This window comes from Camarhynchus parvulus, chromosome 1 (assembly GCF_901933205.1).
Source record: "Camarhynchus parvulus chromosome 1, STF_HiC, whole genome shotgun sequence".
NCBI classification, from domain to species: Eukaryota; Metazoa; Chordata; class Aves; order Passeriformes; family Thraupidae; genus Camarhynchus; species Camarhynchus parvulus.
Genome location: NC_044571.1, coordinates 101,008,677 through 101,027,647, shown reverse-complemented (window position 1 = coordinate 101,027,647; position 18,971 = coordinate 101,008,677). Strand labels below are relative to the sequence as shown.

The window sequence follows — 18,971 nt, the reverse complement described above, 5'->3', positions numbered from 1 at the left end:
GCTTCAGTATAATAATATGACATCTTCTCTAGGGAAACAGATTCTTGGTAATTTTTTCTGGCAGGATGTATTTCAAATGAAACTACTCTCCACCTTCCAATTTACATAAAATAACACTCTTAGTGTGTTTAGTATTTCAATACTTTTGCCCTCGACCCAAAAAGGTAGTACTGTATTGCATCTCCATCAACAAGATCACCAGATTACAAAAAATATTTCCTCCAATTACAACATATAATAAAGTATTATATTATGGGGGCATAGCTATGTTTTAAATTAAAATGTCTAATTAAAAGCAATAAATGCAAATCCATTAGGTTAATTTTATCAGCTCTCATTCATAAATTACAGTAGATGATCATTCTGAATGAAGATCTCATAGCAAAAAATCCCAGTGATTTAAATGAATGTGTATTATTTATATAGCAACCGATCATGTTTTCTTGATATGAAATGCAATCACACATCATCCCTCTCCACATAAAGCATACTGCATAGCCTTGCATGCAAGGAAGAAGAGCAGGGAACTACTACTACAGTACAAAGATGGTAACTTTTCAAAGATGAAAAGTTGCCCCGGTAAGCTGTGGATGCCCCATCACTCAGTGTTCAAGGGCAGGATGAGAAGGACTTGGAGCAACCTGGTCTAGAGGGAGGCATCTCTGCCCATGGCAGGGGGTTGGAACTAGGTGATATTTAAGGTTCCTTCTAAACCAGGCCATTCTATGATTCTATGAAAATGGAGCAAAGCTATGGAGTGTGAAAAAAACCCCAATTAATGTAGCATACACTACTAATATTGTCCCCAAATCCCCAGCTGACAGCTGCGGCAATCAGGGTTAATCTGCTTGCTTTACAATATATAGCAGGAGTCACTGAATGGATTTCAAGTCTTTCAGTTAAAAATCTTCAGCAGAAAACCACTCATGATGGCTCAGTGACACTAAGACCTACCATACCAACATCAGGCTACTTTTCTCTTGCTAGGAAACTGGCATATGGTCTCTCACTTCTAACTCCAGACAGTAAATACAGTCAAAATGTCACATGAAGCAGGACTGCTTAGATTGTTTCCTAACTTCCTAAAGAAATCCAGCTGAATTAGAGAAAGCAACACCAACTGATAAAGGGCAGTATTACACTGCTGGAGGAGGTAGGTGAGGGTTATGCTGCTGATTCCCCCACATCTGTTGGCAGGTGTGCAGAGAAGCTGCCACGTGTTTTCTTCCAGGCTGCTGGGCTGACCCCACTGCTCTCCTCTAATGGGATCTGATTGACTTGATGACAGGCCTTTGACACTGTCTCCCACAGCACACCCCTGAAAAGCTGGCACAGCCCAGGGCTTGGACAGGAGCACTCTGTGCTGGGTTAGGAACTGGCTGCATGGCCGGGCCCAGAGGGTGATGGTGAATGGTGCTGCATCCAGCTGGGGGCTGCTCACCAGTGGTGTCCCTCGGGGGTCTGTGCTGGGGCCAGTTCTGTTCAATATTTTTATTGATGACATGGATGAGGGGATTGTGTCTTTCACTAGTAAATTTGCAGATGACATCAAGCTAGGAGTATGTGTCAATCTGTTGGAAGGTAGGAGGGCTCTGCAGAGAGACGTGGATCAATTGGATGGATGGGCAGAGTCTAACAAGATGAAGTTTGATAAATCCGAGTGCTGAGTCCTGCACTTTGGCCACAATACCCCCCTGCAACGTTATAGGCTTGGGACACTGTGTTTGGACAGTGCCCAGGCAGAAAGGGACCTGGGGGTGCTGGCTGACATGAACATGAGCCAGCAGTGTGCCCAGGTTGCCAAGAAGGCCAATGGCATCCTGGCCTGTGTCAGGAACAGAGTGGCCAGCAGGAGCAGGGAGGTCATTCTCCCCCTGCACTGGGCACTGGTGAGGCCACACCTCGAGTGCCGTGTCCAGTTCTGGCCCCTCAGTTTGGGAAGGACCTTGAGATGCGCACATCCAGAGGAGGCAACGAGGCTGGAGAGGGGCTGGGAACACAAACCCTGTGAGGAGGGACTGAGGGAGCTGGGGGTGTTTAGCCTGGAGAAAAGGAGACTCAGAGGTGACCTTATTGCTCTCTACAACTTCCTGAAAGGTGGTTGTAGCCAGGTGGGGGTTGGTCACTTTTGCCAGGCAACAACTGACAGAATGAGAGGACACAGTCTCAAGCTGCATCAAGGGAAATATAGATTAGATATTAGGAAAAAGCTTTTCACAGAAAGAGTGATAAAGTATTGGAATGGTCTGCCCAGGGAGGTGGTGGATTCACTATCCCTGGATGTGTTTAAAAAAAAACTGGATGTGGCACTGGGTGCCATGGTTTAGTTGAGGTGCTGGGGCATGGCTTGGACTTGATGATCTTGAAAGTCTCTTCCAACCTTGTGATTCTGTGATTCTGATGGGAAGCACTAAGCCAAAACTGCTTATTCTTTGTTGTATGCTAAGACTAATTTTTCTTGTTCCCTCCTGTGTCCTTCTGCTGTCCTGTGCAGAAGAACAGCAGAAACAAAATCCCAAACAACTGCACATGATGGGGGAAGCAGTGCTCCTGCTTGCCTCCATCACATGCTGGAAAAATCACCGGGAACCTGGATGCTCAGGAGCAGCTCTGCAACACCCATAACACCATGGCAATGACTGCAGAAATTAAACCATTCCTTTACCTAAATCCGGGCCATCAGAGTCACTTCCCTTGCTCCACACAGAGACAAAAATCAAGAGCAGGGCTTCATAAATGAGCCATATTTTCTTCAGCACAAATTCAATGCTAACATCTCCCCATGACCAGAGGTGAAAAATGTGTATTTTACACTAATTTCACCATCTGAATCCCTGTAGTCTCAGACCCACAATTGTCTGGATTTAACATCTGAAGCCCAGCAAGAGCACACCCAAAAGTTTAAACTGGGTCTGCTGCTATACACCATATGAATTCAGAGTAAAGATCATCTCTCACAAAAGGTAGGAAAGTGAATAGTGGCAAATACTGCCCTATGGAAAGTTTACTAACTTTTTTCAATAAACACATAGAAATGTGGTTATTGCAGAATGAAAATACTATCCTCCTGCCAACGGACCTTTTTCATTCTCTAGGAAAGATTAATTTCCTTTTCACTGAAAATAAGTTTGTAAGTGGTTCTATTATTACTATTTTGGTCACAATTCATTAAAATATGCACAGAAATAAAACTGCCTGAAAAATTTATTCTACAATAGCTCAAGTATCTTTAAAGTATAACACTGCATTTATGCTTTTCAATTATTTATGGCTGATGGCAGCCATTCCACTCATTTGGCAGAGAAAGGGCTCAGTACCAGCCCACAATTAGATCCTAATTTATGGCTTTACAACAGTTGTCCATTTGAAAAGCAGCTCCTCTTAAACTGGATAAATCCACTCTCTGCATTCTTTAATGATGAAGACATAATATTAGTTACAGCTTCATAAAACTGGGTGTAAAGGGCTGTGAAGAACATCCTAGGATGTTTTATAACTAGAGCTTGGGCAAGGCAGCCTGGAACAGAGCTCAGTCCACATCAATGAAGCTCTGACACTTCAATCCTTTTAGAGAGGCTTTCAGGGTGTCTCCATTGTAAAGACCACTTCTTAATACAGATTTCTCAACAAGGTCCCTCTGCCTCTTTCATTTACAATGACACTGTCTTTTACAATGACACTTGCATCAGCAAGATGCTCACCACACAAGTTCCTATGCTGGATCTGCTGCCTGCACCAGGAGGACAGAAACCCTGTAGGAAGCTTTCTCTTGTGTGCAGGAAGGGAAGCAAAAGCAAGAATCAAGGCTATGTCATTTGGACACTTCTACTTGAATAAATAAGCAAGTACTTTGCATAGTGCATCTCTGTCAGACAGCACTTACTCTCCATGACAGTCCCTACACCATGCATGTCCCAGCAAGGCTGAAGGTCAGGAAGGCCAAAGGCTTCTGGCAGAACTGTGCTGAAGACTTGTATTGCATATTTTCCTCACAGTCACACAAGGTGGGAAATATTAGACTTGGGAAAAACAACATGCGATCATTTCATGATCAGCAGAATATATTTCTAAAGGGCTTCTGAAAGGTCATTTCAATAGCTCACCTCATCTTTTATATGTTATGTTTTATATTCAGGTGATTGTACGCTACTTTCCTGAAAGCTATAAATCTTAACCTCTTTGAAACATCACGCTCAGTAAAGAAATATTTCTACCAAATCTGTCCTCATTTCCACTCATCTAAAATCTCATTAAAGTCAAGTGTACTTTTTTCTTCTTTTTCTTTTTTTTTCCTTTCAATAGTCATTTACCAGTGAGAGCAGGGCATTTTATCCCCAGGGGGTAAAAGCTCACATATGGAAATATGTTTAATTGGTTTAAAGATATAAACTCCTCCTACCCCCTCCTCACTGAAAGGGCTCTCCAACAACTGAGCAAAACACTCAACAGTTATATAAGACAGAAACACACAAGATTAAGTTGCCAGCCTTAGAAAGAAACATTTGCTGGTGATTTTAGCGAAGCTTTAGTGCTCCATGTAGACTGAACAGAGAAATATAAGCAAGTAACTCTGCTTTTCCCAAAGCATCCCCTGGGCATGCTTCTGTATCCTGGTGTGATAAATTGCAGCCAGCGCCTTCTCCTCTGACAAACACTGGAACCAAGGCTCAAGAGGAAGGGCCACTGCCACATGCCAAATGTGGGACTCCAATTCACTGGAGTCTCAAGAATACCCAGAGGCAGGAGATAGGGAAGCATGGTGAGACAGGCCAGATATTGTCTCCCTCACTTCACAATAGCCCCAATTTCTATCATTTTCCCTCTGCCTCCTGCATGTCACAACTCCTTTCTTTTCAAATGTAGTCTTTAATCCCATTTTTTAATACCATCTCCAGCATTTATCAGCAAAGATGTAAGCATTGTAGAAGAACTGGGATCTATTTTACTTAGATTTACACCACACTGAACTGTATTATTAAAATGGAAAAATAAGGATAATTAATTCCAATATGCATTGTAGGAGAAATGAGGCATTTAAAAAAACTATGCTGTTATGCTGACCATGAACTAGTGTAAAATTCAAATTTTAAAATGCAGTCCTGTTAAGAACTAAAACATATAACGAAAATTAAATTTTAGAAAAGAAGAGCTCTTTCTCACTCCATGTATTCTATTTTTTCCTATTTCTTTCTTCCCCACACATAAAACTCATTAGTTTAGGTTCATTTTTTCTGCATAGTTACTTTAAATTTGTCTAACTTTACTGAATTACTAATTCACGGAGAAACACAACAAACAACAACAGAATCACACAAAATGACCCATCACTGCTGTTAATATGAGGGACAAAACCAGCTCATGATACCTCCTGCTTGGAACTGATACTTCATATCCTTCTGAAACTCATGTGCATGATAAATCATACACACTTTCCTGTCCTATTTGCTACACAGGACAGTTGAATTGTATTTAATGCTACTTTAAAATAAAATCAACCCTTCTGTTTCTGAACAAGAAATGTTGCGAACAACACACACAACAAACACAATTCAACGACAGACAGTCCTTGTAGCATCTGCACACCAGGAGGACTGGAGGTCAGAAAATCCAAAGGGTTGTGGCAGAACTAACCCCACAGAATATTTGTAATGGGAAAGGGAAAGGTGAGGGGATTAAACACGTAAATTACAGGAGCCAAAAAGCACAACAACACTGCAGCTTTGGTTATTTTGCTGTTTGGAACATTTTTTTGTTGTAAAGTGCAAATATGCAAAGCAGCCCCAAGCCGGACAAACTTACCTCTGACAACCTCTTCCACAGACTCTGTAGTTGTGGTGGTAGTGGTTGCAATACTGGTAGTTCTTTCAGTTGCCTCCTCATACTCTTCTCCTGTCTCTTCAATTTCATCACCATCATCATCATCGTCATCAGCATCTTCATCTTCCACAACAGTTAGCTCCTCATCTTCCTCTGCTTGTTCTTCTACCGCCTTATCATCGCTAAATGAAAAAAATTATCATGATGTGTCAGCAACAAAATTACTTCAAGGTCATATGAGAGAACATTTTATTTGAAATCTCTGTAATGAAAACAGTTACCTGTTTCTTAATCTCCCTCCCTTCCCTTTAAATAGAAAAGAAAGAACCTGGGACTCTGGAATGTCCCAAAAAGTATAAAAATGCTTAAGAAATGTCTAAAGAAAAAAAAAGGTCAACATTAGCATCCCATATTTTGACAGCTGAATAATACTGTAAACATGCTCACTCCATGATACCATCAACCAAATTTTATTTTGAAAGAAGATCAACTTTGCACAAAATGCACTCAGTTGATGTGAAAGAAGCAAAGAAGTTCCTCAGGAACTCTTCTGCCTCTCTCAAGAGACAGCTTATCTAGAGGTTCCCTGCCTGCCTTTCATAGAGGGCTACCAAGTGTTGAACTGACCTCAAATTACTGACTACAGAGTTTCTCCTTCTGCTGTTACAAGTGCTATGTGAATGGAAAGGACACTTCCACAGGACAACAGGAGGAAATACTGAAGTTGACTAGCCAATGCATTTGGTGGATTAATACATCAAGAATCTTCTGGGATAATTCTTAGTTCTGTTCTGAGTGATAGAGACAACAGGTCAAAAAATATATGTTCAGCTACTGCTACTGTTGCCTTCAAAATATTTCTTAAGCTTAATGCTCTGTTGTGGCAAGGTTTCAGGTGAAACATAGTCACATAGTGACTTTCTGTCAACTTCAAGCACAAGTGGGTGTGAATCTTTCTCATGGCATCACATATGGCTGAACAGCCTTCTAGGTGAAGTTAGCAACTTCTCCAACTCATTTCAGAGATCAAGCCTTTAATATTTCATTTTATATTATGTTGCCTACTACAACTTTGAAAGCAACCTTGGCAAAACAGAAGGCAATATGATTCCTTTTTAACAGGGCATTAAGAAGTTAAAACGTGTCGATAAAATTTTCATATGCCACAAACCTGACTCTGCTAGGAGTTAAGCCTCTATACAAACAAGAATGATTTCCCTGTTCCCGTCTCCCCAGGGAAAGCCTCCAGAAACACAAGAGAGACTTCAAATAATACTGCAGCTTTCCCCTGGGGGAAACTTAGGTATATTTTATGAATAGATGTGGTTAAAGTCACACTGCAGAAGAGTCTGCATGAAAGATGACTTGTTTCCATTTACACAGGAGAAAAAGTTAAAAAGGGGCACAAACCCACTTGGTTCCTCTTTAAATTTTTCTTGATTTCTAAAAGCTGGCTTGGAAATTTCACCATCTCCACTGTATCATTCACCTGCAATGACATCATTGTGTGGAGGAACACGGCAATGGAAGTATTTGAGAAAGGAGAGAGGATCATCCAGATTCTGCTGGAAGCTGGCTTCGCCATCAAGAAGAGCGAAGTCAGGGGACCTGCCTGAAAGATCCAGTTCCTGGGAGTAAAGTGGCAAGATGGATGGCATCAGATTCCCAATGACATTATAAATAAGATCACAGCAATGTCTCCGCCAACCAGCATGAAGGAAACACAAACTTTCCTAGGTGCCATAGGTTTTTCGGGAATGCACATTCCTGAGTATGGACAAATTGTGAGCCCTCTCAACCTGGTTACCCACAAGAGGAATGATTTCCACTGGGGCCCTGAGCAGCAACAAGCCTTCGCCAAGATCACGCAAGAGATTGTTCATGTGGTAGCCCTTGGCCCAGTCAGGACAGGACCAGAGGTGAGGAATGTGCTCTACTCTGCAGCCGGGAACCCTGGAGCCTTTGGCAGAAGGTGCCTGGGGAGACTCAAGGCTGACCACCAGGATTCTGGAGCCAAAGTTACAGAAGGTCTGAAGCCAGCTCCATTCTCATAGAGAAGGAAATCTTGGCCACCTATGAAGGAGTCCAGGCTGCCTCAGAGACGACTGGCACAGAAGCACAGCTCCTCCTGGCACCCCGACTACCAGTGCTGGGGTGGATGTTTAAAGAAGAGGTTCCCACCACCCACCATGCCTCCAATGCCACATGGAGCAAGTGGATTGCTCTCATCACACAGTGCGCAGATATTAAAAACCCAAATCGCCCTGGGGTTTTGGAAATAATTACAAACTGGCTGGAAGGTGAAAACTTTGGTCTCACTGATAAAGAAGAGCAGAAACAAGCTCTACCGTACAACCAACTACCAGCAGAGGAAACATGCTACGCTCTTTTCACTGATGGTTCCTGCTGCATCACAGGGATGAACTGGAAGTGGAAAGCAGCCGTATGGAACCCCACATGACAGGTTGCAGAGGCCACCGAAGGAGAAGGTGGATCAAGTCAACTTGCTGAACTTAAAGCTGTTCAGTTGGCCCTAGACATTGCTGAAAGAAAGTGGCCAAAGCTCTACCTTTATACCGATTCATGGATGGTAGCCAATGCTATGAGGAGTTGGCTGGAAAGTTGGAAAAAAGCCACTACTGGCAGCACAGAAGAAAATCAGTCTGGGCTGCTGATGAGTAAAAAGACATTGCCACTTGGATAGAGACTTGCCACCTGACAAAGTCTGTCATGTAGATGCCCATGTCCCCAGGATATGGGCTAATAAAGAATATTGAAACGACAAGCAGACAGACCAGGCTGTGAAAATACAGGTGGCAAAGACAGATTTAGATTCGCAACTCAAAGAAGAATTATTCCTAGCTCAATAGGCCCATGATGCCTCAAGTCATCAGGGCAGAAATGTAATGAAATAAGTAGGCATGAGACTGAAGAGAAGATCTAACCATAGACAATATTTCTTAGGTTATCCATGACTGTAAGACATGTGCTGTGATCAAGCAGGCCAAGCGGGTAAAGCCCCCATGGTATGGTGGGCAGTGGTCCAAATATAAGTATAGGAAGGCCTTACAGATTGACTGTATCACACTGCCTCAAACTTGCCAAAGGAAGCGCTATGTGCTCACAACAGTAGAAACCATCACTGGAAGGTTGGAAACCTACCCTGTGCCTCATGCCACTGTCTGGAGCACCATCCTGGGCCTTAAAAAGCAAGTGCTTTGGAAGCATGGTACCCCCAAGAGAATTGAGTCTGACAACAGGACTTATATCTAGAATAGCCTTACAAACACCTAGAGAACATAGCATTAAGCGGGTGTATCCTATTCCATATTGTGCACCAGTGGCTGGGAAAGTTGAACAATGAAATGAACTCATTAAAACCACCTCGAAGGCACTGAGTAAGAGGAGTTTCAAGGATTGGGAGATTAATTTAGCAAAGGCCACATGTTTAGTGAACACCCAAAGTTCCAACAACAAAGCAGGCCCTGCCCAATCTGAGCCCTTGCAAACAACAGATGGAGATAAAGTTCCAGTGGTACATGAGAAGTACACTGAAAACAACTGTTTGGGTTAATTCTCCCTCCAGCAAGGACAATCCCATGCGTGGAGTTGTCTTTGCTCATGGACAAGGTTGCACCTGGTGGATGATGCAAAAGAATGGGGAGACCCAATGCATACCTTAAGAGGACCTTATTTTAGCATGAACTACCCATGATACTGTGCCTGTATCCATATCTGCTTATAGATATGTATACAAATAAGGTACTGCATGTATGTATATAATTTAAAAGTTTAAATTTAATGTACCATGTTGGTACAGGAAAAAATTTGGGGTGGATAATGTTGGGGGTTAGGTTTCTTTCCTTTTGTTGCTTTTTTAAGTATAGCTTTTTTTCCCATAAATTGCTAAGAAACGCTAACAACAGAGTACTTTAAAAAAAAAAAAAGAAGTGGCCAAACTCAGGAGAAGGCATCCGATTGCACTTCTCTTATCTGAGAGTTTCTCTCTGAGAGACAGAAGATGGGGCTAGGACAACTGCTAGTTCTCTCTCTTGGCTTCAGAGGAGGATGGTTGAAAAAGCAATTCGCTGCTGCGGCCAGAGCCCAGCCTGGAGCTGCTTCTTCTGCCATGGGGTGAGCTTCTGCTCCTGAGAGCAACCCCTGAACTGAGACCTCCTTATCACCTACCTCACTAAAAGAGGGATCTATCACCATCTGCTCAGGTGCCTGAGATCCTGAGCTTGCCTCTCCCTGCCCTGCTGGGAGCCCGGCTGCCACTGCCTGACCCCTGCTGCTTCTTCAGCACTGCTCTGACTTTTATGCTGGTCTGTAGCCCCCCACCCCCTGCCTGACATCCTGCCGGCCCAGCTTGCTGCTTCCGAGTGTCCTGCTGAGGCACCGGGATCAACTGCCCCAGGAGGTTTGTGAAGCAAAGCTTCTCTTCCACACCAGCCGCGGGGGAATCATCGCACCCGCCGTGCCCACCGGGGGCCATCACCACCCCGCCAGCTCTGACCATCACTGCACCAAAGAGGAAAGTGACTGCAGCTGAGAAGGCTGCTACTGGGTTTCTGGTTCTGTTTGTTGCTAATGCCATAGTTGTTATTTGTGTTTATTTGCTTTATTATACATACTAATAAAAAACTGTTATTCCTATTCTCATATCTTTGCCTGAGAGCCTCCTTAATTTCAAAAATTATAATAATTAGGAGAAGAAGGGGTTTACATTTTCCATTTCAAGGGAGGCTCCTGCCTTTCTTAGCAGGTACCTGCCTTTCTAACCAAGACAACAGAGAAAACCTGGAAGTTTCCAGTTTGGCCATCACTCCTAAAGATGTTCAGCTTTGGACACCAAGGACACCAAAGCTTCCAGCTAGTTCCCACACACAGGCAGGAGGGCCACCAGGCTGTGCTGAGTTGCAAGAGCAGCCAGAGCTTGCAGGTCACTTGACTGAGCTGTAGCTATTCTGGGAGAGGTCTGCAGTTATACTGAAAGTCAGCACCTACATCTGACTGTCCCTCAGGCAGACTTCAAGGTAAATTTTAATTAAAGATGATGACAGCAACAAGGAACTCCACTGCTTAAAACTGCTTGTGACCGCTTTGTCAGAGTTAAAAACTACTTCACAATGAGCATGACAAGACAATTTCAAAAGCACATGTGGATCCTGCCTCTTGGCCTCATGAATAAAACGGGTACATATATCACCAAAATGCACCCTCCCACCTTCCTCCAAGTACTGCCAACAAGTCCCAACAAGCAAGTCACATCCTTTGACATCCAGACCCAGGTGGTGGTCAGATATTGGGTGGGAAGAACACCCAACTATGAGGCACTGCAGCCCAAGGTACTTTCACATCCCCTCTAATAGTGTGGCTACAACACGCAGCTGAGCTTTTCTTCCCCCTGTGGAGAAGAAAACACCCTTGACAAAGCAATTAAAAAAAAAATACAGTGCCTCAGGGACAACTGTTGGAGGTGAAAACACAACAGTCTGAAAATGGGCTTTTATTAACTGAATGGCTGCAATGTGATTTCCCCTACACACTGAGAACCACAAATGCAAATATTTTGAAATTTAAATCTGATAGCTTGAGATATAAAGTTATCTTGAAATAGTTCACCCACATTTGCTGGATTCTGCTCTGTCATAGTTTTGAGAAACAAGAATATAATCATCTGCTTTTCAGCTTGTCACCTCCGCCTCAAACATGTCACCTTGACTTTGACTTGGGTACCCATGTAAGGTGGCTAATGTAGACTTGAGTAAGCACTTTAAACAGATGTGCTTTAATAGCAGAGAATATTGGCAATTTAGCTTTAGCAAAGTGTTCTCCTACCTCACATTTCCTTTCTCCTTCACAATCAGTTTAGGACTAAGGCATATATATATTGATAGCCACACAAACATATGCTCAGATATGAATAAATATACACATAAAAAATATTTCAATTACCACATACTGCCATGTAAGTTTTTTTAAAAACCTACACAGATATATATAACTAAAATTCAAGAGTATTTCTAGCTGCAATACGCAGAGCTTAAATGTACTTGGCTTAAGAGGCAGCCAGAAATGGGTGAGTCATTCTAAAAGGACTACCAATTACTTGGCTCTTCATCTGCAGATGAAGGACAAGTGCCCCATAGAAGGGCACTTTCATTTTCCTTTTGCAAGCACTTCTGAGGGAGGGGAGGGTAAAAAAATCAGTATTTGCTTGGAATTTCAGAAATGGATTGAAATGCAATTACAGCTCCCATTCCTAGAGAAGACAAAGTTCATGAAATTATTCTTGAACTCATCTCTTCAGATATTAAGGAAGAATTAAGGATTATGAGGAAGAAAACTGACTACAATAGTAAATTAAATGTTCAGTGAAAAACACAAAAAAGACAGAAATACAGTGGATATTTGTCTTATGAACAAGTACTTTATATGCCTGTAAGCTCTTTTATTCAAAATATTTTGGCATCTTTGATCTTGTATATATAAGACATGTAATTTATATATAGGTGTGTAAATATAATAAGTATGCTACCTATATATTTAATAGATATTTAAGATAGATGGATAGATCTATCTTGTGTGAACATATTTTTATATAATGAAAAAACCAAACATTTCCATTAGAACAAGGTCTGCACTCATTTCTTACAATGAGAGAACATTTAAACACCCAATCAAAATCTAAACTAAAAATACAGAAATGACACAGCAAAAGCCCAAAAGCAGCTTTACAAATCCTACTGAAAGGGTTATAAATTGTGACACTGACAGTTGTTAGACATACAAATCAGAAGAAAGTCCAAAGATATCAATATGGAATATGTAAAGTTCTTTGATGTAGGCTGTTGCATCAAACAGTCTGACCATTCACTCCTGTTTATGACAGAAAACTGGAAATTACCATTGGGAAGTATTTATTTTAAATTTCTTCCATTATTCACAAAGGACTCTACCTTGCAACACTTACCAATGCTTTGTCAGGAAAGATTTACTTGCCCATCATTATATATGTTCTCATTATTCTAGGTCTTAATGCCACCTGATTGCATCAAATTACAGCAATTCAGTCTCTGTCCTTCATCTCTGCACTATTCTTTGAATTGCTTCCATCTAGATTATTAGCAAGTCCAAACATAACACAATTCAGACCTATTAACTTTCTGCATTATTCACATAATTTGGTCCCCATTTATTTTCTGGGTATTTCTTGAAACCACTTGCAATCAGCCCCAAGTTTTAGATTTTGTGCATTATTTATACAAAAAAAGAAGCAGAAACACTGCATTAGCACGGTATAAAGTGATGAAAGCCTGGGGAGCACAAACAGAATTTGAACACCGATCTTAGTTTATGAAGAAAGCCGTCTTTGCAAGTTGCTGGCATCCAGTTGCAAGGACATTACTTATGTTACTCTGCTCTTCCAATTGCTGTCTGACATGCTCAGGAGAGCAATATGAAAAGGCTTTAACAGCACCAGACCACTCAGTGGTAACAACAGTGGTTACAACACAGTTATAACCCATATCTGGCTCAAGATTAACCTATGTGCACAGGGCACGGGAAGGGCAAGGACAGGGATGGGATCCTCTCACCCATCACTGCCTTGCAAAGGAAACCTCCATGTTCCTTCTCAACAGCAGCAAATTAACAAATCTGTCAAAGGCTAGATAATAAAGTACATTTTCTTTTAGATCATGTTTAGAAACTGTCAGCAGAAAAATGTTCTTACATCAATAACAATATAATATAATTAATATAATATAATAATAACATAATAATAACTAGCACACAGCTAATGCCTATTACGAATGAAGGCATTTCAAGAACTCCACTGATTATGTTAGCTGATACTTGCTGCAGTACCCCAGACTGCACATGAAGCATCTTATGAATACTCCATTTGTCATTTATTTGTCAAAAATATGAATGTAGGCATTTTTGTTATAAATATGGCAATAATTCTCACTGAAGAAATGATAAAGGCACTAAAAAGTGTGCCTTAAAAGTGTATTTTTTAACAATAAACTTTACTGTAGAAAACTAAAAATAAAAGGAGTAGAACATCAATGCTTTCAACCACTGTAAATGCAAGTTCATGTATAAGGTACAAAGACTCCTCTATGCCAAGGTCTTTTAGACAGATTTTTGGCATCTTAATAACAAGTTGAAGAGTACAAAGTCACTGTACCTTCCATCTGCATAGTCTGCATCTGCACCTCCCCACCAGACATCTGAATCATCATCTTCAGCATCAGCTGAATCAAGATTGTCACTTTCCTCTGCTAAGGGGCAGCAGACAAACTCCACACCACGAAACTTGTCAATTCCACAGGGCAGCAGCATGCCATAGTCGTGCAGATTCATGCTCTTCTCACTACAGGACTGCAGAAAAGAGGGGGAAAGAAAAGCAGCAACAATAATGGCACGGAGGAAGACTAAAAAATCTCACAGACCTTGAGAAAATATGAAGGGACTACATACTGCCTTGGGAAGTTAAAGCTGGCAAACTGCATCATCTCTGAAATTAGAAAGATCACACTTGCATTCACTACTTTACTGTAAGCAGCTCCCTACCTGTGTCCACTGCAAGCAACAAGCTCTCCTATCAGTCTTTCCCAGAAGAAAATCTTCCTGTCTAAAATCCTCACAGGCTCTGCCTCATAAACAGAAAACGTGATGACAGAATAATTATTTGATGGGTTAATCCCAACCCTGATGCATTATGCTATTGAAAACTTCGCCTCAAGGTAAATCAACATTTGAAATACCTCTTCCACTGGAAACACGCTGTGTCTGGTCTGACATCACTGCCAGTACAGTACCTCCTAGCTTTGTTTGGAAAACAGCTGGGCATAATTATACCTTAAACATACAGTGATGTGTGACAGATGAAAGAAGGAAAATGGTTCAGTGCTGCACAGTGATGATGTCCTTCCAGGCCATTGCCATTTCAAGTTTGCAAGTAGTCAAAATGAACCACAATTCCTTTGTGTGAAGGTTGGTGCCTTACATGTTTTATTTAAGTATAATTCAAACAAGAACCGAAAATTTGAGAAGCTGCTGATCCCATTTCAAATTTCATCTCCAGAAGGTGGAATAACGTACAAGCTAAGAGGTTCCAAAAAAGCCAGCAATCAGAAATGCTGTAAATTCATCTCAGTTTTTATTCCTAAATCTCTCTGTGTAAGGAAAAAAACTCCAAAACACATTAGCAATTGTAACACTAAGTTCATTTCTATTTTCAGTAAAGCACGGTTAAATTGTAAAAACTCTGTGCCTGCAAAATGCCTTTGGCTAGTCCTTGTTTGATCAGCTCTCCTACCCTTTTCTGCTGAATTTCACATAGTGCACTCCCTGAGGCCTGTTTGATCTCTGTGGGCATCTGGCACACCAACATCCATGATAAATACTGGATAATATCCACCCAGGATAATGATTCAAGGTAAATCCTAGGCATTTAGTTCCAGTGCTAACACAGGAAAATGGAGGAAGCAGAAAACACAGTGAGTTTGTGAGTGATTGTGAAGAAAAAAGTAGTGCTATGAAAGAGGGTCAATGTTCAAAGGTCAATGGTAAGTATTCAGTCATGGTCTCTGCTGTGCTCTCCCATTTCCTACCTTACAAAAAATCCCAAAATGCTTCTCACTCAAACATTTGAAAGTATTGCTTTTTGTTTTCCATGTTGCTGCTATATTTTAAATCATCCTCAGAAGAGTGACACAGCTTTAAAGAAGCAAGGCAGGAAATTTTAAGACAGATGAATGTACCTCTTTAGCAACAGTATGCCAATGCAGGTGAGTTTCACACACATCCATTCTTTCCTGGTGAAGGAACTTGCACTTGTCCGGCACCAGAAGAGCATCACTCACAAACTCGCCCACTGGAAGGGAAAATAAAAGAAATTAACACCCAAGAAATGTTACTTTTACTTCTAACATCTCACCCTGTTAAACCTCTAGCTACTCCTAGCAGTTTTTGTGAATGAGTGGCAGGTTTGCAGAGAACGGAACAATTTCTAGATGGTGCTTCAAATTATGACCATCTTTCAGCTTACCATTGGAAAGGAGCTCCAGCCTTTGATCTCATATATATTTGTTTATGAAAACCTCAGCAAAATAAAACTTGCAGGACCCATTGCAGATATGTGTGGTGCAACATGAAGTCAGGAGTTGGCAGGTCTAATTCCAGGAAGGGGACTACAGGGGCAGAGAGGGACAACTATGTTTTGTATCTTACTAGCAGTAGGGAAAGGGTATGAAGTGTTCTACATAAAACAAATAACACCATCACCTTGTTTCAAAGCATTTGAGAACATTTCCTTTGATACAGTGCTAACAGCAACACAGTCAACTCAGTTATTTTTGCTGCTGCAGCCTCTTCATTGCATCCTCATTTCATCACCCAGATGCATTCATGTTAGCCCAGAAGGTTGATAAGCAAGTAGAGCTTATCAGCCAGGAAACAAAGATAATTCATGACCACCAGAAAATCTGGTCAGATCAAACTGGGTGAAGAGCCTTTTTTCCCGAGGACATAACTGACCAAAGAGATTGTGCCATCTTCAACAGCAGAACAAAAATTTATTTACATGCTTACAAAATGAACACTGCTCACAGCATCAGTACTCAGAAACTCAGGTGCTAAGTAACATGATTTATTAAACTAAAATCATTGTAATTCTGTACAATTCTGATGTTGTAAATTAATAACCCCAAACCTTCTCAAAGATATTTTTTAAAGGGGAAATCACATAGTACTTTAGAGAAGTGTATATACTGAACATATACTGATTTGTGAAAGCACATGACTCAGCTGGCATAAATCAGCTCCGTAAAGCCCACATGTCTGTAGCCTACAAAAAACTACAGTCTGTGTTACATGAAAGAATCAAGATGGTCCAATGACTATTAGGATGCAATAATAGGTTAATTGATCAAAATGAAATGGCTACAAGTTTACTGTTGAGTAGAGTTATCTCAGGAAGTTGATGAAGTGGCCCTTAAGGCTTACAATTAAAAAGTCAGTTTTAAAAATAACCAACACCAATACACAGGAAAAAAAGCAGAATTCAACAAACAAACCTTTGCTATATACCACACCAAGATGTGCATTTCACAGTAAATTCTTCGCTCAATTTCAGCGCCTTTGATCTGAAGCCCTAAAGTCAATTAGTCAACTAGGAAATAGCAACTAGTTTCTGTAACTTAGTCAGTTAACTAGGGGGAAAATGTTCTTTTTATGCTTCCCTAGCACACCCTAATGCCTGCAAATTAATAGAAGCATTTGCTAGAGGTGTCCAAAATTGCCTTGCAAAAATGAGTAAGTACACTTTCTGGTAACCCTAAATACAAAATTTGCATTTTCATTTAACAAAGTCTCAGTTCCCAGTGGTGTCACACACAAATCCTGCAGCGGAAGTTGCATAAATTTGCAGCTTTTTGCAGACCAGCCTGGCACATACCTGAACTTTCTCAGGACATAAGTAATTGGCAACTACTAATGCTTTAATTTAGTCAAGTGCCTGAGCAGTGGACAAGCACACAGAGGCTTTGCTGAAGACTCAAGAGTATGATGATTTCATGCAGAACTGCAGTGTCCTGCAACTGGGGAGGAATAACCCTGGGCACCATCACAGGTTGGGGGCCAACCTGATGAAGAGCAGCTCTGCAGAGAAGGACCTGGAGTCCAGGTGGACAACAAGTTGTCCCTGAGACAACAGTGCCCTGGGGACCAAGGAGGCCAATGTGATCCTGGGATGCATTGGGAAGAACATTGCCAGCAGGTGAAAGGAGGTGATCCTGGCTCCTTTATTCAGCCCTGGTGAGGCACATCTGGGGTGCTGTGTCCAGTTTTGGGCTCCTCAGGGCAAGAGAGACATGAAGCTCCTGCAGTGGGTCCTGCGGAGGTTGCAGAGATGATGATGAAGGAATGGAGCTTCTCTCTTACGAGGAAAGGCTGAGGGAGCTGGGGCTGTTCAGCCTTGAGAAGAGACAAGTGAGAGGGAACTTCATCAGTGTCTGTCAGTGCCTGCAGGGAGGGGTCAGAGGAGGCACCAGGCTCTGCAACAGGAAGAAACGGATGCACAGGAAGTTCCACCTGAACATGAGGAAGAGCTTCTTTCCTGTGCAGTGACCAGGCACTAGAACAGACCACACAGAGAGGGTGTGGAATCTCCCTCACTGGAGATAGTCCAGAACCACATGGATGCAATCTTGCACCATGTGCTCTGGGATGATCCTGCTTGAGCAGGGATGTTGAACCAGATGGCCCTCTGTGGTCCATTCTAAACTGACCCACTCCATGATTCTGTGAAAAGTAACACAATCAGATGTACCACCAAGTTACATCCACCAAATGGAAGATGGAAAGCTGTATGTCCAAAGTTCTGGGCAAAGCAGTTTGGGCTGCAGTGTCATTAAAAGTATGCATGAGTATGCAATAATTTAAAATAAAGCACATTAATTTTTGAGCATCTAATTGTATCAACCAACTCATAACAATAACTACAGAAATAGTAGATGTTCAGATGTCAGTGAAGACACAGTGTTAGATTTGACTAGCACACAGAAAATGTGCATTGCTTTATAGAATCATATTGCTTGAAAATAAGGCAACAGCATCCTCACAGTAACCCAAATTCTCATTTCAGATGAGGCTCCATGTTGCAAACAATTGCTGAATTTCACAGCATCCATTGGAACAAGCCCTCCTCTGTCTTTTGGAAGGAACAGAGGACGTGGGGAGAAGGATGGCTGCTCATGGTAATACTCCTCCAACATACAGAATTATAGTAAATTAGGTGTGTGAAAATCTAGGCAATAGCAATCACTTGCAACTTTACATGTAATTTCTATTGCCTTCAATTCTATTTTTATTACAAATAAAATTTAACTCTATCCATTATTTAGACATACACAGAGCTAATGTTCTAGAAACCTTTTTCATTCCTTTCACAATAATTACTACTAAAGTTTAAACACAAAGCTTTAAACTTCTGTTCTATTTTTTTGTTTCTTTTTGAAATAAATTAATGTTCAAGTAGCAGTTTGACAAACTCGACTGAAGTCACTTGACAACTGCAATGTTTAATTTGCTTAGAGAGAGTAATCGAATAGAAACATAAATCCATCAGAAAGAAGCACTTC

At 41.4% G+C, this 18,971-nt stretch overlaps 1 protein-coding gene across 2 annotated transcripts in view; it reads right to left on the bottom strand.

Moving 5' to 3' along the window:
• APP (amyloid beta precursor protein) overlaps positions 1 to 18,971 on the bottom strand; it is a 200,645-nt gene that overhangs the window by 76,377 nt on the left and 105,297 nt on the right. For both annotated transcript variants that reach the window (XM_030943771.1, XM_030943780.1), the window contains exons 4-6: positions 15,594 to 15,706; positions 14,015 to 14,208; positions 5,800 to 5,999 (exon numbers count right to left, since the gene is read on the bottom strand). In XM_030943771.1, coding sequence (XP_030799631.1) covers positions 5,800 to 5,999; positions 14,015 to 14,208; positions 15,594 to 15,706 — 507 coding nt within the window. The remainder of the gene's footprint in view (positions 1 to 5,799; positions 6,000 to 14,014; positions 14,209 to 15,593; positions 15,707 to 18,971) is intronic.